This window comes from Macrobrachium rosenbergii, chromosome 22, assembly GCF_040412425.1.
Source record: "Macrobrachium rosenbergii isolate ZJJX-2024 chromosome 22, ASM4041242v1, whole genome shotgun sequence".
NCBI classification, from domain to species: domain Eukaryota; kingdom Metazoa; phylum Arthropoda; class Malacostraca; order Decapoda; family Palaemonidae; genus Macrobrachium; species Macrobrachium rosenbergii.
Window position 1 is genome coordinate 4,605,995 of NC_089762.1, and position 27,362 is coordinate 4,633,356.

General features: G+C 39.6%; 1 protein-coding gene and 1 long non-coding RNA gene across 6 annotated transcripts in view; both read left to right on the plus strand.

The window, feature by feature from the left end:
- LOC136850551 (uncharacterized) overlaps positions 1-16,320 on the plus strand; it is a 33,615-nt gene extending 17,295 nt beyond the window's left edge. The window contains exons 2-6 of the long non-coding RNA XR_010856650.1: positions 2,117-2,318; positions 8,694-8,882; positions 10,637-10,770; positions 12,542-12,658; positions 16,110-16,320. This is a non-coding gene — a long non-coding RNA (uncharacterized lncRNA). The remainder of the gene's footprint in view (positions 1-2,116; positions 2,319-8,693; positions 8,883-10,636; positions 10,771-12,541; positions 12,659-16,109) is intronic.
- Positions 16,321-20,025: 3,705 nt separating this feature from the next.
- The window catches only part of LOC136850553 (uncharacterized), a 74,121-nt gene continuing 66,784 nt past the window's right edge, over positions 20,026-27,362 (plus strand). For all 5 annotated transcript variants that reach the window (XR_010856653.1, XR_010856652.1, XR_010856651.1 and 2 more), the window contains exons 1-2: positions 20,026-20,182; positions 26,028-26,198. Coding sequence is in view for 2 of the 5 variants with exons in the window: in XM_067124179.1 (XP_066980280.1) it covers positions 26,030-26,198 (169 nt within the window). In the remaining 3 variants the exon portion in view is untranslated. The remainder of the gene's footprint in view (positions 20,183-26,027; positions 26,199-27,362) is intronic.

Genomic DNA, 27,362 nt, shown 5'->3' on the forward strand with positions numbered 1-27,362 from the left:
AGCTGGATATGGGGCAATAATGCTGCATACCAAAGGATATATAAAAAATGCATGTGTATATATGAAAAGCATATAGGTCACAACTATTTTATTAATTAAACATTTACTGTGTATTGTAATTCGTAAAATACTTGTGACCTATAAGCTAAAATAACACGATAAAGAACAAGCAGTTAAATTAGGCATGTCTTATTTTCCTAGCAATAGTTATCAGAAACCAGACATTAAATACGACGAATCCAAATACCAAGTATTAATCAACTCTCAATAAAGATATTAGTCTAGTGCAAGCTCCTGCGAAAATCTATCTACTCATGTTTGTAAATACGCATGTATGTATGTTTATACATGTAAATTCATATATGAAAAGCTTATAAGTCACAAGTATTTTATTAAACATCTACTGTGTACTGTAATTCATAAAATACTTGTGACCTATTTAATTTCTGGTTTCTAATACCTGTTGCTTGGAAAATAAGACATGCCTTATTTAACTGTTTGTTCTTTATCATGTCATAATTTCTTCATTGGAACTTTGTCAGAGGATCATTAGACTGAGATGCAAAATAGTTTAAGAAGCATTAGGCTAAATCCTTGCTTCATTCGATTTTATCTTTCTCTTCTGAACGAAAGCCAAGAGAAATGCTTCAGCATTGCTTTACAAAGATACATAAAATTTTTCGTGGAAAGTAGACATATAGAAGATATGATAGACCCTTGATATAGCAGGTGTTATCCTTTATGACCCTGGTTACGTGCTAGTTTAGAGCATTCAGTCTATGATGCGAGTAACGAGTTTATTAAAACTCGTGACGTTGACGCCGTACGTGAAGCTTGCTGATCACGAGCTCACAATCAGGAAGGAAAAAACGCATTGAACCGATAAGGGTACCGATGATTTGTCTCATTTTGGTCAACACGCTGGAAGTCATTACATTCTATGAATAGTAGACAATTTGGGAATTATCCTTCCTCAAGCCACACTTACACTTCAGCCTCAGGCACGCCAGCTATTTCATTATTGAAAGAAGAGACAGTTCAGAGAACGTTTGAATTTATTCCTAAAACTGGACTTCTAGGATCAAAAGGCGGAAGAATTCTCTCGCCAGATTGAAAGGCTAAAACTTTCGAAAACTGTGTAAAGTCCGAGCATCTCAGCCGGCATCTACTGTATATATGGGCTGACTGCCAGCCCGATCGATTAAAAGCGTCGCAAAATCATTAGCTGACGTATAAACCAAAGACTTTGTTTTATGCTAGCTAGCAATTCTTCCTCAGTCCAAAAGGTCGTTTTTACGTAGCTTCTTATCTTTGGTGTCGTATTTACATGACTTATGATCCAAAATTTAACGCCCACTTCACAGTTCAGACTGGGGTTTAATTCATTTCTTATCAAAACTTCATGCAAAAAATTGACCAAGAGCAGGAGTAGTCTCTGTTGTTGTTGATTTGTATAATGCATATGGAGACTCTCTCTCTCTCTCTCTCTCTCTCTCTCTCTCTCTCTCTCTCTCTCTCTCTCTCTCTCTCTCTCTCTTTAAATACTGGGGCTTGTGCAGTAGGATTTTCTTAAGATTAGCAGAATTTTTCTTATGCTTTCACCCTCCGAAGAATAAATTCCACAGTTTCATGTAAATTCACCCAAACTATTTTGTGATATATATATATATATATATATATATATATATATATATATATATATATATATATATATATATATATATATATATATGTGTGTGTGTGTGTGTGTATGTGTGTATGTGTAGTGTGTGTGTGTGTGTGAATTTCAAATTCAAGTATATTAAGAACGATTTTTATAGGAAGTCTAGTCAGTTCTGCACGATAATTCCTACGAATGTAAAGTTTTTACCTTTGTTACTATTCAAAGTTGAATAGCGGAACAAGCTGAAAAAAGTCATATGTTTTCTCTTAGCAGATGTACCGTCACTTGTGGTATTTACCTGTCTACCCATACCCGTGTATTTTATTAGTACTACCAGTTGCAGTACACGTTAATTTCTGTGTTTTGGTAGAATAGTGGTATACTTCCCTACAGTTTAGAGACTCAGACGTATAACATTAAATATACTAATTTACACATTCGTTCTCTCCTCAGGTTTCAGTTCTGAAGCCGCGTCTCGTAAGGGCAGAGGAGAACGATGTTCTCTCTTCACACACCAGCGTCAGTTCCTTAGCGACCAGAGATCGCTCAGAGCAAAGCGAAGAGGAGGTCACCTCTCTCCGCACCAACAGGAGACGACGACGTGTTTCTGACCTCGAATGACCTTACAGCCGACCAGCCACTGTGCAGGTCAATGGTAAGATCTGAGACCGTCTTCCTCTGTATGAGATTAACCGCTAGCATTTTATTTTTCCGAGATGTAACCGAGTACCGGGACCTTTCCCTGAATTTTCTTGAAAATAATCTCATTATGTTTCCCACAAACAAATGACTGTGGATGTTTGGAGCTAGCCTTAAACAAGCTAAGGAATTTGCTACCCGGTAGCTGCCTTCAAATGTAACGTTCGAGTAGATTTTGAATGGAAGTATTACCGGACGAGTAGAACTTTAAAACTATTGCATTGCTCGAATATATATACTGTATAGTTAAAATTCGCCAGATTCGCTTAACGTCAAGACGAATAGCAGACCGTCACAAAATGCGGTTCTAGGCTAGTGACGTCATAAAAACCTCCCAAACAGAGCTTTGAAGATTTGAATTTTCCTAAGCTAAGGGTTCCCAGTTTTTTTCTATCGAAAGCATCGTCCCCCACTGAACACTCCCGTAGGGGGGGGGGTTAACGCCGTCAGTGTACCTCAAGCGCTGCATTGTAGGCATTACTTGAGGTTCTTTGCAGCGTCCCTTCGGTCCCTAGCTGCAACCCCTTTCATTCCTTTTACTGTACCTCCGTTCATATCTTCCATCTTACTTTCCACCTTCTTCTAACCATTGTTTCAGCAATATTTTCATCGCTGAATGACCTCATAGGTCCCAGCGCTCGGCCTCTGGTCTAAATTTTATATTCCAGTTCCCCACAGAACCCTTCTCCAAATCTATTTTGAATCTTTTAACATTATTGTGGAAAAGTTATATTGCTTGAACAAAACTCAATTGTCTAAATATTCACTGTTAAATTTCTATAATAAAAATTCATTCTTCATAAACCGTATACAACAAATGATTATGTCATAATAGTTAATTGATAAGGATATATTATTATTTAAATAACGTTGCGACCCTTTTTGGTGTTCCGTGATAAGTACTGGGCACTGTAGGCATTACTTCAGGTTCTTTGCAGCGTGCCTTCGGCCCCTAGCTGTAACCCATTTCATTCTTTTTACTGTACCTCCTTTCATATTCTTTCTTCCTCCTTACTTTCCACTCTCTCCTAACAATTGATTCATAGTGCAACTACTTTGAGGTTTTCCATTGGAGGGGTGGGTAGAGCTATCGACTAGCACGCTGTTGGCTCAGCGTTCGACTCTCCGACCGGCCAATGAAGAATTAGAGGAATTTATTTCTGGTGATAGAAATTCATTTCTCGTCATAATGTGGTTCGGATTCCACAGTAAGCTGTAGGTCCCGTTGATAGGTAACCAGTTGGTTCTTAGCCGCGCAACACAAATCTACTCCTTCGGGCCAGCCCTAGGAGAGCTATTAATCAGCTCAGCAGTCTGGTTAAACTAAGATATACTTAACTCTTTGAGGTTTTCCTCCTGTTACACCTTTCAAACCTTTTACTGTCACTTTCCTTTTCAGTGCTGAATGACCTCATAGGTCCCAGTGCTTGGCCTTTGGCCTAAATTCTTCATTCAATTCAATTCAAACGCGAAAAAAGATAAAATAAAAAAGTGGAATTGGGAAAAAAGGATTCCCCTTTGCCAGTTCTCCCGACAGCTGTAATTCAATTGCTGACACTGGCCATTAAGCAATAGAAGTTGATTTTGGGGGCCCGAAGATTTCGTAAAATGGTGTCCTTTTGGTAAATTCTTTGTTGTGCAATTGTAGAGTGAGACAATGTACTCTCAACTTGGCTGGTTGTATGTTTTCTCGTTACTTTGGTAATATATAGGCAATGTTTTGAGGGCCGTAAAAGCAACGAAATTCAGAATTCGAGTGACTAGACACTGCATTTGTATATTCTGATGCGCGCTCCATGAGATTTCTAATCGTTATCGGTATTATTTTATAAGTTGCCTACTCTTTTGACAAGAGCTCTTCATTCTCGTTATTTTGAAGCCCATAAATTCTATGCGCAAATGATAAATAGCTATTACAGCAAAATTGTAAACAGTAAATACCCCTAGGTTAGGTTAGGTTAGATCGGTATTTTTAGGTTCGTTTGGTGCCCTGCTATTTCCTAGACATTTTTGGATGAAGAAAACCAAAATGGTCTTTCATGCAAAAATGGCTGGCTGGAGTCTTATTGGGGCAACCTATAAAGCTTTACCTCGTTATCTACACCGCACAACAGTTCGGTGATTTGAGAAGTCTTGTATATTTTCAAATTACCAACGGCAGATAATATTCTTATCTTCAAACTCTTCACACTTGGTATATCTGCATTAAATCTCTTTTTCTGCCATTCCATTGCACCTCAGATTACTTATTTTTTCCCTGAACGAAACTTCCTACTTCTCATCCCACCACTTAAATTATTTCCTTTTCCCCACCCTGCTGTACCAACATTTGCTCCCTGCTGTCTGTGTGATTCTACCATGGAACCTTACACTGCCTTTTACAGGACACTTCCTGCTAGGGAGAGACCCCCAGTCGTTTGCTAGGAGCTCCTCTTGTGTGAGGTCCACTATAGCTGTACCGTAAAACCATTGGTAATCCAAGTGGAAGCTATATCAAGGATATACCACTTGCCCTTAGTACATAGACTAACCTGATATTTGTGGTTCTGTTCACCCCAAGAGAAACAGGTTCATCCACGATATATATATATATATATATATATATATATATATATATATATATATATATATATATATATATATACAGTATATATATATATATATATATATATATATATATGTATACATATACACACACACATACACAAATATTGAGCCGCAAATACCGTTTAATATCGAATTTGCTATGCCGTGGGAATAACTTACACCCGAAACAAATTATTATTAAATTCTTCTGCGATGGCCAGGATTCGAACCATGGACTGGTTTAGAAACAACAATAGACAGTGACTTTGACCACCTGGCTATCAATAAATATATATGTATATATAAAGAGAGAGAGAGAGATCAGGGTAACTGGTATCTTGACCTAATTTTCTCTTTAAACCTGATAAACTCCACAAAACTCTGGAGACGTAGACGAGAAAGAAGTTTCTTTCTTGAGAAAGCTTCAAAACTAATATATACCAAGTAAGCTGACTGTTGAGATCAGGGTTTCTTCTTGGTATTCGTAACAACGCCAAAATCAGACATGCACAATGCGAAAGGAAAAATGAGGTGACGAGAAGCGCAAGGTGACCACAGAGCACTTTAGAATTTTATTTTTGTTTCTTGTCGTTATCATTACATTTTAGTTTTCTGCCCGTCCGCACTTTCTTCTGTCCTCACTTTTTCTATCCGCCCTCAAATCTCAAAAACTACTGAGGCTAGAGGGCTCCAAATTGGTATGTTGATCAACCACCCTCCAATCATCAAACATACCCAACTGCAGCCCTCTAGCCTCAGTAGTTATTATTTTATTTAATGTTAAAGTTAGCCATAATCGTGCTTCTGGCAACGATATAGGGTAGGCCACCATCGGGCAGTGGTTAAAGTTTCATGGACGCGGCATTATACCGAGACCACCGAAAGGTAGATCTATTTGATTATACGCTGTAGCGGGTGTACAGAAAACTCGACTGCGCCGAAGAAACTTCGGCGCATTTTTCACTTGCTTATCTGTTTATTATTTTATTAATTTCTTTTTTTTCTTTCTCAATAAGTGAGATCTTTCTGTATTTCCCTTTACCTCCTTTTACTTCTTCCTAATGAATAGGGTTCATCCTCTGAATGATGATAATGATAATCAATGGAAATATCTGTTGACAATACGTGCCATCACCTCAGGGAGAGTTTTGTTAGAGTTTTGTTAGTTCTACAAAGGAAGCTTTGAATTTGTAGTATAGTCATCAGGGTGGTAATATTTCCGTTATATATTTCCAAACAAAAGACCCGCGCTTAGACACAGGTAAATGAATAGTCTTCAATTATCTTTTCCATAACATTAGGCTCGTTGTTCTGATAGGGTGTAGCCGATGAGAGAAAAGTTATTGGTCAACTGTGAATGAGTGTGTGTATGTAATAATAATAATAATAATAATAATAATAATAATAATAATAATAATAATAATAATAATTAGTTTGTATTTCAGCTCAAGGCCAAATACATGGAATATACTACATGCGAATAACCTGACAGAAAACGGTAATCGGCAATATCCACACAGTTGCTGAAGAAGTAGAAAAAATATTCATAATAATGGCAATGACTAATAATATTGACAATAATAGTAAAAAACATATTAAAAATGATAAAAAAAAATACATTGCATACAATTAATTTCCAGCTAAGGACCTTAGATGGCTGCAGAAATCAGGTCCTTAGGAATGCGTAGAGGGATTGACAGTTGATCCAAAGTAGGATTATGAAATGGCTGTAGCGATTTCATTTTCATAAAATGGGCAGCCATTTCTGGAGGTATTCGTACAACAAGCTCACAAAACTAAAGGGACTAGCCAGTGTTGACCAGCTTTCTTGCTTCCAGAGAGCCACAAATTCTTTATTTGTGGTTATCCAAAGAACACTTATGATAGCACGCCGATAGAAATTTACATTTTAGTATGTTTGAGAATGGATACTTTAGCAAATTTAAGTAATCTGTTGAGAAAGAAGAGAGAAAACGCTCTTTGAACCACGGAGAGGAGGATAACTTAAGAGATTTCGTTCCGCCAAGCTTGGCTCCAGTGCGTTTTTCTCCTTTAAGAACACGAAATATAAATACGAAATAATGTTCTATTTTACAGGGGTAATATTGAGTAGTATTTATTATAAATACTGAGTCTTATATTTACAGCAAAATTATCAAGAAAAGCACGTGAATTCGTAGTTTTTTTTTTTAAATCTCTACCAAATTTACTTGCGTGTAACGAATGGCGCAAATACCAGACGCAGTGAGGTGCTGGTTTCTTGAACTTGGGTCTATTACAGGGAATATGTGAAATCAGTGATTATGCGAAATCCCTAGGGAATTTGTGAAATGACTTATTCGCTTGGGAACATTTGATCCCTGAGGTCTAGTAACTACTAATAACACCGAAACAGTCTTTGCCATGTTTAATATTAGCCCCTGGGGGTGTGGTCAGATGCACTTAGGGGCATTTGATTCCCCAGGGGTTAGTACTAAACACGGCGAAATACATTTAACTCCCCGGGGGATAGTACTAAACACGGCGAAACAGTGTTTGCCATGTTTAGTACTAGGCCCTGGGGGGCGTCAAATGTGTTTTGCAGTGTTTAGTACTAGCCCCTGAGGGATCAAATGCACTTAGGGACATTTGATCCCCCAGGGGTTAGTACTAAACATGGCGAAATACATTTAACACCCCAAGGGGCTAGTACTAAACACGGCGAAACTGTAGATGAATCACTGTTTTTCCTTGTTTAGTACTAGCCCTCGGGGATCAAATGTTCCTAAGCGAGTTGCTCATTTCACAAATAACCTGGGGATTTCGTGAAATCCCTGACGAACACAGGTATTGCTTTCTGCAGGGCTAAGCGAAATATGATCATTTTCGCAGTTTATTGTGGTCTTTCAATTACAATTACCGCAGGTGGTCACTTTTTGTTATCAGTTTTTCCTCTGATAAACTTGACTTTTGAATAACTTTATATATATTATATATATATATATATATATATATATATATATATATATATATATATATATATATATATAAATATATATATGTTATATATATGAAAAGGTTTCCCAAAGGTTTTGGTACTTGAATACGATGCTACTAAAAGAATTTCAAGGCTAATTTGTAAAATTTTATGATCAGAATGACAATATTAACGTGATATGAATGCAGATTTGTACATTTACAGTCAGTTGCTTTTAAACATCTTTCACACAAATATGGATGAGCCGTGAATGTACCGCTACATATTGGTTGAGTTCCTTTTCATTACTCTGCAGGAGGAAAAGTTTCTTTGAGTCTAAGGGTTGGTGGTGGCTTGTCCTATATCGTTGCCAGACGCACGGTTATGGCTAACTTTAACCTTAAATAAAATAAAAACTACTTAGGTTAGAGGGCTGCAATTTGGTAAGTTTGATCACTGGAAGGTGGATGATCAACATACCAGTTTGCAGTCCTCTAGCCTCAATAGTTTTTAAGATTGGGGGGCTGACAGAAAAAGTGTGGGCAGAAAAAGTGCGGACGGACGGACAAAGCCGGCACAATAGTTCTCTTTTACAGAAAAATAAAAATGGCGATCTTAAGAACGACAAAGATTACCTGAAAAGAACATTTGAAACCACTTATTTTTCAAGTTTATTGTAAGAAGCAGTAATATCTGACCATGATTTACTGTTATCACATGTCCAGAGATAATGGTGATTTCATTCTGTTGTAATACTAATAATTTTTTACTTTTTTTTTTCTACGACAGAAGAGATTTTTGCCTCCAGTTCTTTTCGGCAACGACTCCTGAGCGCAGTGTTACTGATACATCCAGAACCGAGATTTGCTCTCGTCCAGATTGGTCACGAGAGACACCACGAGGCAACACAGAGTCAAGAACGAAACCTTCGTCTGCGTAGCGACTGCTCTGATGAACGCAAGCAACGTTTCCCACCTGGTAAATCGTTCAAAGTCATTCTGTTAAAGTGTTTCCACCGATGACAGTCAATGGAAAAGCCTGGGAGAGCTGGGCAGTAGTGTCTGGTGGTGGCCAAGAAAGCTGGAAACGGCAGGAGTGAAAGTGCATGACGACTGGGAAAGACGAGGCGCGGACGTGCATGGCTTAGGAAATTTTCTCCCCCCTGAAGATTTCAAAGCAATACAATGTACTGTACCCTAAATGATTTTCTTTGCTGGACATGGCCGTAAAGCCTTATTTTTTTTATCTTAAAGCTGGGTTCCCCTTAAAATCAGGATAATTAATTGTAAAGGGGATCCATTAGTTGTAAACGGAAACCGTTCGCTTAAATGGATTCCCTTTAAAGTCGTGATAAGTATTTGAAATGGAATCTCTGTTTAAATGCATTCCCTTTAAAGTCATTATAAATAACTTTAAAGGGAATCCGTTTAAATAGATTCCCTTCAAAGTCATGATAAATAACTTCAAAGGGAATCCATTAGTTTAAATGGATTCCCTTTAAAGTTATGATAAGTAACTTGAAAAGGAGTCAGTTTGCTTAGACGGATTCCCTTCAAAGTCAAGATTATTAACTTTAAAGGTAATCCATTAGTTTAAATGGATTCCCTTTAAAGGTATGATAAGTAATTAAAAGGGAATCTGTTCGTTTAAATGGATTCAATCTAGAGTCAAGATTGGTAACTTGAAAAGGAATCCATTAATTTAGTTTAAACAGATTCCCTTTGAAATCAGCGTAAATAACTTTAAAGGGTATCCATTAATTTAAATGGATTCCCTTTAAAGTTATGATAAATAACTTGAAAGGGAATCCGTTAGTTTAAATGGCTTCCCTTTAAAGTTATAAGTAACTTGAAAGGGAATGTGTTTGTTTAAGTGGGTTCCCTTTAAAGTCAAGATAAATATCATTAAAGGGAGTCCATTAGTTTAGTTTGAATAAATTTCCTTTGAAATCAGGAAAAATAAATTGAAAGGGAATCCGTTAGTTTAAATGGCTTCCCTTTAAAGTTATGATAAGTAACTTGAAAGGGAATCTGTTTAAGTGGCTTCCCTTTAAATTCAAGATTAATATCTTTAAAGGGGATCCATTAGTGTGGTTTAAATAGATTCTCTTTAAAATAAAGATAAGTAACTTTAAAGGGGATCCATCAGTTTAAATGGATTCCCTCTAAAGTTATGATAATTAACTTGAAAGGGAAGCCGTTTGTCTAAGTGGATTCCCTTTAAAGTCATGAGAAATAACTTTAAAGGGGATCCATTAGTGTAGTTTAAATAGACTCCCTTTAAAATCAGGATAAATAACATGAAAGGGGACCCATTAGTTTAAATGAATTGCCTTTAATCATGATGAATAACTTTAAAGGGAATCCATTAGTTTAAATGGCTTCCCTTCAAAGTTATGATACGTAACTTGAAAGGGAGTCCATTCTTTTAAGTGGATTCACTTTAAAGTCATGAGAAATAACTTTAAAGGGGATCCTTTAGTTTAGATGACTGAAAATGAGAGATTGGCGTGCTTTGACAACTGAATACTTACTGTTTTATATTATACTGTACCTCGACTAAAAGCCGAGTGTGATTTATGTTTATCGATGGAACTGAAAACCAAAAATAATTATGTTTATCGATGGAAGAGAAATGCAACCATTACTGACTACTCATCAAAACATTCTCTCTCTCTCTCTCTCTCTCTCTCTCTCTCTCTCTCTCTCTCTCTCTCTCTCTCTCTCTTCCAGATTGAGGCGGACGTGAACTCTGCAGAAATCTCGGCTTCCTTTCATGGGGGAGAATGGACGGCAGATGTGGCATGCTCGTTGCGCGGCTGCGAGGAGCTGTTGCACCGGCATGCAGTCGGCGCCCTGGCCCAAAGGTACTGGTTTCTTTAAATTTAGGTCAGGCGGGCACACAGAGAGTGAGAGAGAAGAGAGAGAGGGGGAATGTAATGGAAGAAAATCTCCAAATGCTGCGTAAATGCTTGGACCTGTAAGTTGTATGTATTTTGTCGACGATGCAACTTGTGTTAAAAGGGTAAACAAAAAAAAAAAAACATCAAAGTCATTTTCATCGGAATTTAACATTTCTATGATTTTCATTCTCGTTGTGTCGTGGCAAACTTCTTAGACAATTTTGGAAACGAGTTTTGGGGATTAATTTCACCTCATGAATAAAGTTACAGCAATAACCAATTCGAACTTATGCTTCGATAAAAGCTGTGGTAATTATCAATCTATCAATCAATATCCTTTATTTCAGCTCAGGGCCATATACATGGAATATACAAATATACAATACACATGATCTAGGGCGGTGATTCAAATTTGCAGTAGATTCCATTTCCTTGATTTTTTAATATTGGCAGTCAGATTATATGTGTGTGTGTAGTGTATATTATATATATATATATATATATATATATATATATATATATATATATATATATATATATATATATATATAATATACACTACACACACACATATACATTTTTTACTCTCAAATACAAAGCCTCAGACACCTCCATTAATATCAAAATCACTTAATATATAATATATGAATAGCTTACACATACAATAAATTATATATATGTTAAAAGTGCATCTCTTGATATTTTTTTTTATCTTCCTGCAAATATATTAATGCCCTCTCTTATATATTAATGCTTTCTCCTAATGCCGCATTCGTTAAAATATCCTAGAACATGAAATTATTTGTCAGTGACATTCGTTAAATTTCAGTGGGTTTGCTTGTTAAATTTCAGTTGGTTTACATGTTAAATTTCAGTGGGTTTACATGTTAAATTTCAGGGGATTTACATGTTAAATTTCAGTGGGTTTACCTGTTAAGTTTCAGTAGGTTTACATGTTAAATTTCAGTGGGTTTGCATGTTAAATTTCAGGGGTTTAAATGTTAAATTTCAGGAGGTTTACATGTTAAATTTCGAAGGGGTTGCATGTTAAATTTAAGGGGGTTTACATGTTAAATTTCAGTGGGCTTGCATGTTAAATTTCGGGGGTTTAAATATTAAATTTCAGGGGTTTACATGTTAAATTTCAATGGGTGTGCGTGTTAAATTTCAGGGGTTTAAATGTTAAATTTCAGTGGTTTACATGTTAAATTTCAGGGGGTTACATGTTAAATTTCAGTGGGTTTGCATGTTAAATTTCATTGGGTTTCATGTTAAATTTCAGTGGGTTTAATGTTAAATTTCAGGGGGTTTACATGTTAAATTTCAATAGGTTTACATGTTAAATTTCAGGGGTTTGCATGTTAAATTTCAGTTGGTTTGCATGTTAAATTTCAATGGGTTCGCATGTTAAGTTTCAGTGGGTTTGCATGTTAAATTTCAATGGGTTTACATGTTAAATTTCAGGGGTTTGCATGTTAAATTTCAGTTGGTTTGCATGTTAAATTTCAATGGGTTCGCATGTTACGTTTCAGTGGGTTTGCATGTTAAATTTCAGTGGGTTTCATGTTAAATTTCAGGGGTTTTACAGTCTACTATTATTTTTAGCTGAGGATTTTAAATGTTCGAGTATTATGAGGAACATTCAAACCTTGCTGGCATTATATATCCGAACGATATTAGAAGAAACATAACAACCTCTTGATCTTCCCTCCCATTTCCATACGCGGCTGAAAAGGATATTGTCCACCAACCTGGGATGGCTGGCAGTCCTGGCCTTCGACTGCCCCTGGAACACAAGCAAGTGGTCTCTGCCCCTCCTACAGCTACTACAGGAACCCTGCCTCTTGTACAAGTAAGGCTCTCTTCCAGCGCTTGAGTGTGTCTTGTGAATCCCCCTCGTCAGGGTGCATATTTGCAATATTTTAAACTGGTAACCAGTCTGAAGTATCTAGGGTTAAATACGGGAGATGAAGTGGGCCAAGAACAAATCGAGTGAAAAAAAGAAAGCCTTTTGTATGAAATAGTGGAGATGAGTAAGGGAGTGGTCTATGATTCAGAGTGAAGGTTTAGGCAATGATTCAGTGGAGGTATAACCTGTGATTCAGAGTAAAGGTTCAAACAATCATTAATGGGCTAGTCTTGATTTGCAGTGCTGAAGAATAGTCTCTAAAGTAGAATGGAAAAGTAATGGACACAATGGAACTAGAGGAGGCGGATATCAAAGACTAAGAAATAAAGAGACAAACAAAGGAGATACTATGACAAATGTATTTAAACATATAAAAGGTGAGTCCTTAAAAGATCTTTGGTTAGAGGATGGACTCGAAAAGGTTCTTGCACTTTTTTTTAACAGCCTTTCCCAGCTTCAGTCCATCTGGTCCATCAATTTTTAAACATTGCTGTTCCGTCCCGGAAGGAGGCCACGTCCTGGACTTCCAACTACTTCTCTACAACATGGATGGCTCTATTACTGCTCCCAAGATGGTAGCCTGTCAGGAAAAATATAAGTCAGATGTTACAAAACAAAGAAGCAGCCATCTTGCTAACAGATGCCACACGCTCGTTTTCTTAAAAGGTGGAGAACCCTGGTGTTTCCATTGAATGCTTTGAGTTTGGTTCAGGTTCAAAATGGTGAACCCACGTCTCCTCTTAACATTGACTATCTATTGGAGATTCAAACACATGTAACAGTAGATCAGTGGGGTACACTTGTTCGCTGGTGGTTGTTGTTTGTGGACATCCCAACTGTGGACCACCTGTCCTCTTCCTACTACGCTTGAATTCCACTTTCTGCTTCTTGATGGTGGAATGGGAAGTGGAATCCTCACCCAATGAGATAACTATGTCTTTATGGGTTTATATGGTGCGGCCTTCTTTTATACCCATTTTGGCTAGTTTTGAGATTTTTGCTGAATTTGGTCGCTTCTAAAGGGCCTTCCTTCTCATGTAATATCAGAAAACAGAAGAGTTTTGATGCATTGCTAGTGATGAGCCAGAGAACTTTTGAATGACTGGCTAATAGTAATTGGTCATGAGACTTGAAAATATGGAACTTAGAGACAGTTTTAATCCTATGAAGATATATGGTTGGATCCATTTACACTAATAAATTTATTGTACTCTGCGTGCTCTAAAGGTGACAATAGAAGTCATTTTAGTGATTTAAGATTCAAGCATAAGTACTGTGACAGTAGTGTATGAAAGCCCGTTTTGTCGTGTATACTAATTTTAGTATTAAAATCCTTTATATAACCGTAGCTTTCTCCTTGAGAACGACACAAACAAATGTGGATGGATAATCGTAAACTCACAAAGATAGACTGTGCAAGCTTTGATTTAAAATAGACGAGTTGCTAAGCTTTAGATTTGCAACATTGTAAGTTACGGGCTGCCCTGAGTGAATCCTTATTTCTTGTAATGCTTGCGTTTGGTCGTTTCAGATGAAACTAGCTCCCACTCTAGGGCAGCCCGTAACTTACAATCTTGCAAATCTAAAGCTTAGCAACTCGTCTATTTTAAATCAAAGCTTGCACAGTCTATCTTTGTGAGTTTACGATTATCCACATTTGTTTGTCTCTTTCTTTCCTACTTTTATAATGTACATCAAGCCCCTTCCACTTTCAGGTTAATATGAGAGTTCTATTTTGTCCCGATGCCTGAAATGTAAAGAGCCTGGAGACCTTGTTTAGTACCATCAACACACATACCTACCTCTTTTATTTTGTTTTTCATAGTATATAGCTATAAATACAATTTCCCAGAAACTAAAGTATAAACAGCCTTTTATTCTAAATTTGCTAATGTACCTGTGGCCCTAACACTTTTGGGACTTAGTGCTTCTGTAGGTCTTACCCGCACCTGAGGTCATAACGCTGTTGGGACTTAGGACTTCTGTAGGTCTTACCCGCACCTGAGGTCATAACGCTGTTGGGACTTAGGACTTCTGTAGGTCTTACCCGCACCTGAGGTCATAACGCTGTTGGGACTTAGTACTTCTGTAGGTCTTACCCGCACCTGAGGTCATAACGCTGTTGGGACTTAGTACTTCTGTAGGTCTTACCCGCACCTGAGGTCATAACGCTGTTGGGACTTAGTACTTCTGTAGGTCTTACCCGCACCTGAGGTCATAACGCTGTTGAGACTTAGGACTTCTGTAGGTCTTACCCGCACCTGAGGTCATAACGCTGTTGGGACTTAGTACTTCTGTAGGTCTTACCTGCACCTGAGGTCATAACGCTGTTGGGACTTAGGACTTCTGTAGGTCTTACCCGCACCTGAGGCCATAACGCTGTTGGGACTTAGGACTTCCCTAGGTCTTACCCGCACCTGAGGCCATAACGCTGTTGGGACTTAGGACTTCTGTAGGTCTTACCCGCACCTGAGGTCATAACGCTGTTGGGACTTAGTACTTCTGTAGGTCTTACCCGCACCTGAGGTCATAACGCTGTTGGGACTTAGGACTTCTGTAGGTCTTACCCACACCTGAGGTCATAACGCTGTTGGGACTTAGGACTTCTGTAGGTCTTACCCGCACCTGAGGTCATAACGCTGTTGGGACTTAGTACTTCTGTAGGTCTTACCCGCACCTGAGGTCATAACGCTGTTGGGACTTAGTACTTCTGTAGGTCTTACCCGCACCTGAGGTCATAACGCTGTTGGGACTTAGTACCTGAGGTCTTACCCGCACCTGAGGTCATAACGCTGTTGGGACTTAGGACTTCTGTAGGTCTTACCCGCACCTGAGGTCATAACGCTGTTGGGACTTAGTACTTCTGTAGGTCTTACCCGCACCTGAGGTCATAACGCTGTTGGGACTTAGGACTTCTGTAGGTCTTACCCGCACCTGAGGCCATAACGCTGTTGGGACTTAAGACTTCTGTAGGTCTTACCCGCACCTGAGGCCATAACGCTGTTGGGACTTAGGACTTCTGTAGGTCTTACCCGCACCTGAGGTCATAACGCTGTTGGGACTTAGTACTTCTGTAGGTCTTACCCGCACCTGAGGTCATAACGCTGTTGGGACTTAGGACTTCTGTAGGTCTTACCCGCACCTGAGGTCATAACGCTGTTGGGACTTAGGACTTCTGTAGGTCTTACCCGCACCTGAGGTCATAACGCTGTTGGGACTTAGGACTTCTGTAGGTCTTACCCGCACCTGAGGTCATAACGCTGTTGGGACTTAGGACTTCTGTAGGTCTTGCCCACACCTGAGGTCATATTGCTGTTAGTGCTTTGAAGAGAGTAAATATTTGTCCATCTTCGTGTCCTTACTACAGTTAGCGAAATCTTCTCTCAAACTGCAGAACTGGCTACCAAACAATGCGAACCAGACGGGCGGTGGTTCAGGCGAGGCAAAGGGCGCCGCCTGCAGGAGTGGAGCAACTACTCGTCGTGTAGCGTTGCGGAGAACATCATCAGGCGTCTCTACGTCCACATCGCTGCGTACAGCGTCTCAGTGGGCGCTCTCTTACCGGCCTTATGCATTTTCTTTTCTTATAAGTAAGTTCTACGAAAGTATTGGGAAAAAGTCAATGAATAATTATAAGTATGCATGGTACATAGAGTCATGATCATATGAGTTATTCACTATCAAGCAGTACGGTACAATCAACCATTATGACTGGAAACCAGGAATAAACTTATTGCTTGTTGTCTGATTATTAAGACTGTCCTTACTGCCTAGCCCATACCCTTTAGAATTCTTTAGGTACAAGTTATTCGGAAGTTTTTTGTGTCTCCATTTCCAGCAATGACTCAAACTGTTCTGACCAAAAGTCCCCAGTTTCTAAACATATTCTTCATGAACTTACAGGAAAGCTGTTCGGGCGACTGTGATGGTCACATCATAACTCTGTACCAACCTCCTGAACTGGGTTGTGACTGGCACGATCTTTCTTTATCAGATATTCAATAATATAATAGTGGGAAGCACAGGGGCCATCGTGGCTATCATCTTCTGTTACACAAACGCTGAGGTACGAATCACAGTTGTTTATGAAGGCTACAATATTGAAAACCTTTGAAGCACAAGCCTGGCTGGATCATTTTTGTTGTCTTTCGTTCATTATTTTCTTCTGCACAGAAACTTAGTATTAAATTTCCTGTAAGGTGTCAATATTCACAGCTTAGGTAAGAAATGGTGTTGGAATGGATAAAAAAAAAAAGACAATACTCACTGCCAGATTTATACTTGAACAGTTGAATCATACCTTGACACCCTTAACAGACGACTGTAATTTGTATGGATGTATGTATGTGTACTTTTTTCTCATATTCACCCGAATCCAACAGGTTGTGACCCTTCTTACAAGATCACTCCAGCGATACAATCTTCAAAGGAAGATTGGCAGTCCTCAGTCGTAACCTTCTGAACAACAATATTCCTCGTGATAATCTGGTTAGATTCCCACAGTTGAAATTCATTTGCATTTTCTTTTAACTCCCCTTAGGGGGGTAGTGCCGCCAGTGCACCTCATGCGGTGTATTGTAGGCGTTACTAAAGGTTCTTTGCAGCGTCCCTTCGGCCTGTAGCTGCAACTCCTTTCATTCCAAGTATTGGAAAGGAAACTGAGAGTAGGTAAGTCTGAAAGGTGTAACAGGAGGAAAACCTCTCTCAACAAATATTTCATAGTGCAACTGCGAGGTTTTCCTCCTGTTACACCTTTCAGACCTACCTACTCTCTTTTCCCTTTCCAGTGCTTGGCCTTTGGCCTAAACTCTGTATTCAATTCAATTCATTTTCTTTTACTTTCTACAGCAGCTGTTTTGGTAGAGCATCGTATAGATACGTCGCTTGTTTCCACTGTCTGCCTAAAATCATTCATGTAAATAATTGTGACAATATGAAGATCGACCATTTATGATCTTTTATCACTAGGACGGGACTACCGTAAGAGACTCTTCAGCATCGAAACCACTGCCATCTACAGGGTCCCAGAGTAGAAAATTCTTCTCCTGTTAACGTGCTTTTTCCCATTTTTTTGTATGGGGTAAGCACGATGCCTTCTTTTGAAGGACTTTGTTTTGGCTATGAAGTGAAAATCAATAAAACAATATATTTCTCTATGTAGAGCGATTCCTCCAAGCTAAGTAGCATCACTGATGTGTGTACCTGTAACAGATGTTTGAATACATTAAATTCCATATGAAAAGTTTGTTACGCCAGCCTTCCTTAGATATAGTATTTCAGTCTTCTGTGATAACTTTTAAATTAAACAAATCAATGCAGAGATTTTGTTGAATTAAACACGTAATTAACCCTTTAAGCTTTCAGGATGTGTTAGATCCGAAAATTCTTAAAAATATCCATTATCAAGCCATATCCAAGGTATTTTTAAATTCAATGCTTGCTTAAAATTCTACTGGAGACGCCCTTGGGAAACCACATAGGACGTATCATAAGGATTCTAATTTAACATAGTATGATTCTGATGATGAGAAAGTATTATGTATACCTTACCTGAAAGACTGGAACATCTAGCAACATCACAAGCACTGATTATAGGATGGTTTTTAGCTGCTAAAATTCTACAAGTAAATTTGTTAATAGAAACAAACCAAAGGGTGGGAGAGAAAGGACGTAGGCCAAAAGGGAAGGCGTTACTAAAGATTCTTTGCAGCGTCCCTTCATCCCCTAGCTGCAAAATTCTTTCATTCCTTTTACTGTACTTCCATTCGCATTATCTTTCTTCCATCTTGCTATCCACCCTCTCCTAACAATTATTTCATAGTGCAACTGCTTTGAGGTTTTCCTCCTGTTACACCTCTCAAACCTCCTTTACTGTCAATTCCTTTCCAGCGCTGAATGACCTCATAGGTCCCAGTGCTTGGCCTTTGGCCTAAACTCTATATTCCATTCCAGTGCCAGCACGGGCTCTTGCTCCTGGGCGGCCCGTAAACATTTTTATATTGTTGCATGACCGTAGCAGAATTTTCCACATTGAAAAGAAAGACGTGATGTCAAAAGACTGCATATGAAAATTTTCTCAAATTTGCGATTTTTCATATAACTGACAGTTCGAAATTCAGCTAAAGGCATCAACAGTGTCTGTTATGCAGTGAAGAAAACAGATTATTATGCTGAAATAAGTAATAAGTTGTTGTCCAACAGCCTCACTATAAAGGCGAAGAGCGTATCAGAGCTAACATTTTATATAGGCCTATTTGGAATTTAGCAGATAGGAAACTGAAAAACAAAGAAGAGTGACTGAGATACTTTGGTGCTCTAAAAACCAGTAAGGCCAATCCCACAGCTATTTCTGGTACTTCTACCAAGGCATTATCCTTACAGCTAACAATTCCTAACAAAGATCTAGTAGAATATTATTGACAAGAAACGAGGCCTGGGCTAAAATAATATTTATCTGGGGAGCGGTATCTCTCAAACTATAGTTTAAGACAATATGTCAAATTCTATAAATAGCGTAACATTGTTGCCTAGATCAGAATGGGTTAAAGGAGGCACTCGGGATTGTGGTAAAAAAAAATAAAAGAAAGAATTACGGTAGTAATGCAAGTCATTATAAAATAATTAGTAGTGAGGATTGAGTTTGATTATTACTCTGTCTTGTCTACGGAAAAGTGCAGTACAAGGAAATGAATTAGAATGAATCCCTGGCATAAAAGACTAGGTAAAGCAAAATTAAAAATTCGCTAAATAGTAAACAATCGCTGGGGAAGAGAGTTAGGTTCAGACTTACAAGGAAATCGAAGCTTTCAACAAAGAGTAAAATCTCCGATTCGTGAAAACTGTGAAAGTAATAAACAGAACAAACATTTACAAGTAGGAACTGATAAACTTCTTCCTGCTGTCATTTGGCATATATTTAAAGATTAGGCAGAGACGAGCTCTGACATTAGAAATAGCAGATTTGTGCAGCAGCCATACCAAGAAAGTGAAGAGGAATCGATACCTAACATCCTTCTGTTTGCATATCTATCGAAAGAAGATATTGGAGATAGGAGGGAATTTATAAAAAAAGATATATATTAAACCTAAGCTCTTCTTCTTCTTTCCCACAGTTATCCCTACGTTAAGGGGTCGGTTGCCTGATGCGTCTTCAACACTGCCTTCTACCAAAGGCATCATCTTCGCTCCATATCTTCCTTCACTTTATCTCGCCATCTAATTCTCTGTCGCCCTCTCGATCTTCTTTCCCCAACAGGTTCTTCCCAAATCCTCTTCACTAAACAAACGCAAATAGAGGAGGAATATAGAGCGAGTAAGGGAGCCGTTTCAAAGGCACATCACCTCCATTACTACTATTACTACTACTCGAAAGTGTCCAAAATTGTAACCTTCGACTTGAGTGTATTCACTTGTCAGAACAGAACCTACGGCATATTGATTAATGTCAACGCTTCCCTTCTAGTCCAGGTAAGGTCATCAAGGTGGTATCAGTCAGTGGTAATGATACTGTGACCCTAATAAGTTCCTTTACCGGTCTTGCTTCGTTAAAGGCATCCTAGCCTAATACGTATTATGCAGGCCTACGGGTAGCAAATTGGATATTATTACAGTTTCGGTCAAATTCGGATATGTATTATTTTTTTACTCGTTATCTTCATTTTTGAGATGATTCATACGAAAAACTTACTCGAATCTTGCGCAAATTAATGGTTACGAAGATATTTGCCGATGAATATTGTTCCTTATGGTTATCCCATCAAAGTACGAGTCACAAGGTAAGACAATACCCCTCCTCCCTCCATAGCTAACATGGCAAAATTGTAACCAGTCAACACCGAAACTGTAATTTTACCTAAAAAATAGCACCACGTAACCTAGGGATGTTGACTGGTTACAGTTTTGCTGTGTTAGCTATGGAGGGGGGTTGGATATTGTCTTACCTTGTAACTCATACTTTGATGAACAATATTCATCGGCAATATCATAAAAATGAATGATATCTAAAAATGAATGATATCAAGTAAAAAAATAATACATATCCGCATTTGACCGAAACTAATAATACCCACTTACTGACGGCTTCTAATACGCAACTTTTATTATCTTCAACACACGAGACCATGACATTCATGGTCGGTTGCGTGCATGATGCAGCGCCAATACTTAACACTTCTCGATCGGACCTCCCAGCCGCTGACGTCGTCTTCCGTATAGCCTGTCATCTGCTGTTGATTCTGTTCGCAGCAATGGTGCTTATCTTACCATCCGATGTGCCCTTGCTAGGCGTACGACTATTGCCCCCATAGCAACGATTAGCAAAGTGTCCTGTTTTTCCGCAGTGAAAACATTCCGCAGTGCTAGCAGGGCAATTGGCACAGCCCCTCGGGTGTGCAATCCCGCAAAACACATTTCACTCTTGCCTTGGAGCTCGATTTTGCCACATCTTCCTTCTTTTTCTGGTAATTTGTCTTCACTGCTGCTACTTCTCCCAGTGGCAATGCCGACTCCTCCTCCCTCTCGATGCCCGCCTCGTTGAACTCTCTTCGCTCCCCTCTTTGTGTGGGGTCCCCACATTCCCGTACTGCCTCCTCAAATGCCTTGTACTTTGCCATGATTGCACTAACAGAATTGTACTTCTCAAAGTTTTCTAAAATATCCTGTTTTAACTATTGATTCCATATGCTGCTCACAATTTTACCTGCCAGCACATATTCACATAATCCTCTCTGCACTTAGGGCATGCACACGCACACTCGAGGGCCTCCCACTGGCACCTGTGGATGTATTCCTTTGCCGTTTCTTCTTCTCTGTCTTCCTGTGAAGAACTTATCCCACACAACCACTCTGTTCGCTGTCTTTGTGGTTATTTTTCTCAAGGCATCAAAGGCTTCCTCTACCCCTAGGGCATTCCAAGTGGCTGAAGAGAATTGGGCATCTATTGCACTTTGCAATTTGTCTTTGCATATAGCCTGATATTCATTACTACCTCATCACGGGGAAACTTGCTGATTTTTATCCAATCTTCTGTAGATCGCTTCCAGTGCCTAAAATCCTCCGCTGACATCACATACATGCAATTTTTGGGGGAAATGTGCTTGCTGTCCCCCCTGCCTAGTGCTGAATTATTCCCACCTGTTCGTATGGCCGTACCTAATGCCTGAACTAATGTGTTTAGATCCACTGTTGCGTCATCGCTGATGCTGCTTCTGGTGTCTCTAGGTCCTATTAATCCAGGGGTGCTTTTCAGCGATCTTCAACGAAACCCCGACATTCTGCGTAGTTAATACTCCGTCACCGCGCCATATAAGATACTCTATGGGCAAGGTAAGTAAGAGGCATTATTCCCGTGTTGATGGTTTATTACAGAAGCTTCTTAATCCTACAGTGGGTACAGGGCAACTGATGTTGGTGCCAAAATCTTGGTGCGGACGGAGTTAGGTAATGTGTTGCTAACCATAGACATAACAACATTCCATTCAGCAGTATTACTGATACCAGTAACATGATACACACTTATCTTACAGTAGTGTAGTCTTCAAACTTCAATTACAGTTTAGTTACAGCCGGCCAACAAAATATTACTTTAAATTCTTGTAAAACAAGTAAAATAACATAGGAAAACATCAATTGCCATAGTCTGGCTCACTGTGGAACTACAGGTTAGAATTACCGCCTAGGGTAGGTTACCAGTCCGGGTATAATGCAGTCAGGTATCACAACTTACTTCAGGGAGTCCCTTTCCCCCCTCCCCCCTAGCCAGCTTGCGAATGTGTGGAACTATTCCGTAACAGCAAAATGGCGGTCCGCTATACCTCCCAGCGCTTCCAAAACCCCGCATTCCCACAGGTCCCCAACCATTTTGGGTAGAGTGCCTGTGAGGTTAATAATAATTGACTAACAATAAACACCACCACCTCCTTCATCAGCAACACTAAAAGTAGGCCATAGGAAAGCTCAGTTTCCAAGGTAATACCTGATGCGGAGCTCTTAGTACTTAGAAATACCCAAACCCAACCTTGGACACGGTGTCCCGCAAGTCATTAGGGAGCCATGTGTTCAAGAAGGGATTGGCTATGGAATTATACTAACTTAACGTGCCCTAACCTAACCTAGCCTAGCAGGTCGTATTACTTAGTTGCGGGGCTCTGCCCCCCTGGATCTCCCGGTGAAGTAAACTCCACTTTTTACCAAAAGCTCCCCTATAAACTGCACATGCGCGATAGCATTCCAGGACGGCCAGCATACAAAAACATATTCAGTTCTGAGGTTAATTACTGGTTAATTACAGTCGACTGACAAAAAATAATGGTAAATTCTTGATCAGCAGCCAAAATACTATAGACTAAGTCAACTTCCTTGGTAGTACCCAATGCGGAGCTGTTTTATAGCCTAGTTCAACCTCTAACATTTGCTGCCCTTTAGGCTAAGTGTAGTCAGCTCACTGCTTCTTGGTAAGCCTCTCAATAGCAATGAGTGGATAAAGGATGTGCCTGCCAGCGATAACAATATTGTATCAGTTAGACTCAGCCTAAGGCTTCTTTGGTGAAAGTGTAGACAGTTGCGGAGAACAACTGGTAATAATTTTGTTGCAGGTATAGGCCAGACTGGCATGGGCTACCAGAGCTGGTAATAGTCTACTGTGATACTTTAATTCCCAGCCATATACATTAACCAAATATTTTTTTTGTCTGGATATGATGGGCTTCCCTCTCTTCTCCTCTCTATCAAACAATTATGGGGAACCCCAGTGGAAGCATGGCTTTTTGGAGGGAAAAAAAAAAAGAAAGAAAAGAGTGCAGTTCATAGCAGAAAAGAGGAAAATGCATAAATCACAAGATATTCACATGAATAAATATATATAGGTTGGCACTTGACGAGAGTAATAATTACTAAAAAATTGGTCAAGCATGGAAATGTAGCGAAGACTTTTTGTTTGTCACTTTTCCTAAAGTTGTATTTTAACATCTTTCACATTCACAGTTGATCCCTGATTCCGGCACTGAGTGCTTGAGCTTGTCCAGCCAAGGTTTGTACAATGGAGGAGTGGCATTAATCAGTGGAAAGGACTTCAGATGGATAAGTTGTTTTACATCCATGTTACAGTATACTTTAAATTAAGCAAGATCTTGATCAGAGCTTTGACTGACTCTCAGACTTATACTAAGCTAAGAACTTGGGTGAGATCTTTTTCTGCCTGGTCAGAGTTTGGTGCCTACACAACTTGTTCAGCAGCAACCAGCAGGTCCAAAACAGAAGATATTGAAGGACTTGTGGGTGACACCCCTTAGGTAGAATGAGGCAAAGGTTGTCTGTCTATGCCAGTTCTTCTGGAATGCTAAGGTCAGTCCCACACTCCTGACTTGGTATAAGTCTGAGAATATGAATGTGGTGTTACTGGACTCACCTTCTTCCCTTCTCCTTTGGAGCAGCATGTAACCCAAAGTGTCTTAGTATATGTCAAAGAGTTTCTTGGTATCTTGTCTAGTCTTTAGAGGGGTGGAGTCTCACTCTCTTATGGTCCGAGTTCATGGTGGAATCCTAGGATTCATCAGTTCCTGATGGGAAATTCAAGACTGTTGGTGATTATCTGAACAAGATGCTTTGTACACCTAATGCAAGCCAGAAGATACTACCTGGAGGAACCATGCTTAGTCCAGAGTGGCAGCACCTTTTTTTGTTAGTGCTGGAAAGCACAAGAAAGAGGTGTCCAGCAACACCCTTTCTTCCTGGCTTTGTAAGGTAATCAAATGGGCTACATCCTATCCTGTCTTTGGAGGATAATGCTGCTGGTGTGTTTGGTACCCACTTAGTCAGGCTTCATCTCTGGCAGCAGATTCACTGTCAGGCTTATTTGATTCTGGTGATCCAGGTACAAAGATGCCTTCCTTAGAGCACCTGCAGAATATCTGGCCTACATTGAATATTCTTGGTAGTTCATCTTTCAGAGCATTCTTCTTTGTTCCCAAGTTTGTGGTAAAACTCAGAACCCATCAGGTCTTGACAGAAGTTTCAAGAGTTTCTCAATTCCATCTATGTAAGACTTTGTTGGTAGTGACCTGAAGAAGTTGTCCTTATGCTGGGTGTGTGCCATAAATACTATTTGAAAAGGACACACTTTCTGAGACTGGAGTGTTAGCACCTTTTCAAGAAGGTGTCCTGGAACAACCTTCTTTTTGACTTTGATAGGTGATCAAACAAGACTGGCTCCTCAGAGGAGGATGTTGGTCATCTTACTTATGCAAGAGCCTACAAAGTCAGAAGTGTGGGATTGTCCGTAGTGTTTCAGAAGAACTGGTGTAGACAGACAACCTTTACCTTATGCTACCTAAGGGATGTCACCCACAAGTCATTGAATATTTTCTCTTTTGGACCTGGTGGGTGCTGCTGAAGGAGTTGTGTAGGTACCAAGCTCTGAATAGACTTATCTTCTTCCCTTCTCCTTTGGAGCTGCATGTAAGCCAAATTGTTGGACTTGATACAGGTAACTTTCAAGTATCCAGTCTTAGTATATTTTCTAAGGTGCATTTCCCTTTGCTCTCCCTTTTAACAAGGGAGGGATGGACAAAGTAGAGCTTATTCTGAACCATTTACTTGGTATTAGCCAGAATTAGCTTCCCGTTGGCTTGACTTCCTCAGCAGAGGATTCCATTGTTCTCAGAAGCTCATTCATGCCCAGGGCCTTACTGCCCTGTCAGCCCACTTGCCAGACCGAGTAGGAGATTTCAGGAGTCATTGCATCCCATGCTTGCAAGCACAACCAGGAGCATGGCATTTCCAAGTAGGATTCAACTCAAGTCAGTTGTCAGAGGCAGCCTTTCACCTAAGAAATAAGTCTCCTGTATGAAAGGTAATGGTTTGTATGCACTATTCCAAACTGCCACCAATTAACTACTGCACTTGGTTAACAGGCATTTAACAAGTGATTCTATCTGGCACTGGGAATACTAAATGAAAGACCTTGGGTTTGTATATCTAGGAAAAATGTATATCGTCCTAAAATTGGGTACGTACTTTTAGCAAATAAGCTTTCTCATGAATACCAGTTTATTTTCAAGATTAGAATATGTCATATCACAGTTCTCCTAGAAGCAGAATGCTGTTCAAGTATTAATTTCTGTCAAAAATTTACTGGTTTCTGTGACTGATTCCCACTGGTAAAACTTCCATGCCATAATGCAGAACTTGTTTGGTTTCCTTTTGTTACATGTATTTGATATGCTTTCCACTCAGGAAACTATGCTTTCATAATGATCCGTACCTATCTTACGTTTGCCATATTTTTTGTGAAAATTAAAAATGAAAATTTCTTCAGAAATGAGCTGTGAAGATCTTTTTGATGCTGTGGAGAGACTTGAGAAGCAAAAGTATGCAGTAGGCGAAAAAGAAGGGATTGTTGATGGACAATTAAAGTCATGGCAGACAGGATTTGAGTTTGGATGGCAGCAAGCTTGTCATATTCACCAGGAGCTTGGTCGTATTGAAGGTAAGGGTAGTTAAGTGTATAGGCTATGTGAATTGTATGTCAGTAATAGTATGTTTGTACAAAATACAACCCAATGACTTACAGTATTAGTCTGTTACCTCAGTACAGTACTAACAATTCAGTCTGTTTAAGAAGTTATAAAAATCTTGGTTTGTTCATGAGACTTACCTGTCAGATATATATATAGCTGTATTCTCCGAAGTCCGACAGAATTTCAAAATTCGCGGCACACGCAGTGGCCGGGCAGGTGGTTAGTACCCATTCCCGCCGCTGGGAGGCGGGTATCAGGAACCATTCCCATTTTCTATTCAGATTTTCTCTGTCGCCGGACTGTCAACACCTGTTGTCAGTTCCTCCGCCATTTGGATTTTGAATTTTGTTGTCACTTTAGTATTTTGGTTGTTTTTTGGTATACGACTGGATCTGTGACTTGGCATACGCTCTTTGTGGACTGTTTTTGATTTTGCTTTTGACTTTTCTTATATCTGTAGCTTGGGTGAATGTAAGGTGAGGCTATCGAAGACTTCGATAGTTCCTCACACTTTATGTATGATATGTAAGGGTGTTCAATGCTCTATGATAATCGGTATAATGAATGTGAGGGATTATCTGAGGGTGAGTGGAAGAAATATGAAGCCTATATGCTTAAATTGGAGCGTGATAGGTTGAGGAGATCTTCCTCCTTGAGTGCATCCTTAGATGGACAGTCAGGGTTTTCTCCTACTAGTAACCCTGTAGTAAATTTTAGTACTAACCCTGTAGTTTGTTGCTGCAGAAGGTAATACCCTGGCTCTCGTGTTGGAGTCAATGCGTGCTCTTGAAACTAAAGTGAATGCAGTTCAAACGCAAAGTGTTAGTGCTAGTGCCCCTGGTGTTGTGGAGGGGGCGTCAGATCGGCCCTATAATGCCTCTAGGCCTGGACCTCTGTCGAACTCCCGGGACCAGGGAGGGGGCATGTCGAAAGCCGCATGAGGGTTACGGGGGCTTCCCACCGATCTGGCGTCCCTTCGGCAGGTCCTGATGACGCTACCCAGGCTGCCAGGGATCGTGCACAGGCACGCATCCTGAAGGATTGCTTCTCGTCCTCCGACACGTCCTCCCGCCTCGGGGTTGGAGCTCTCGGTTGGACTCGCCCTCTTAAGAGAAGCTTAGAGGAGAGGACGC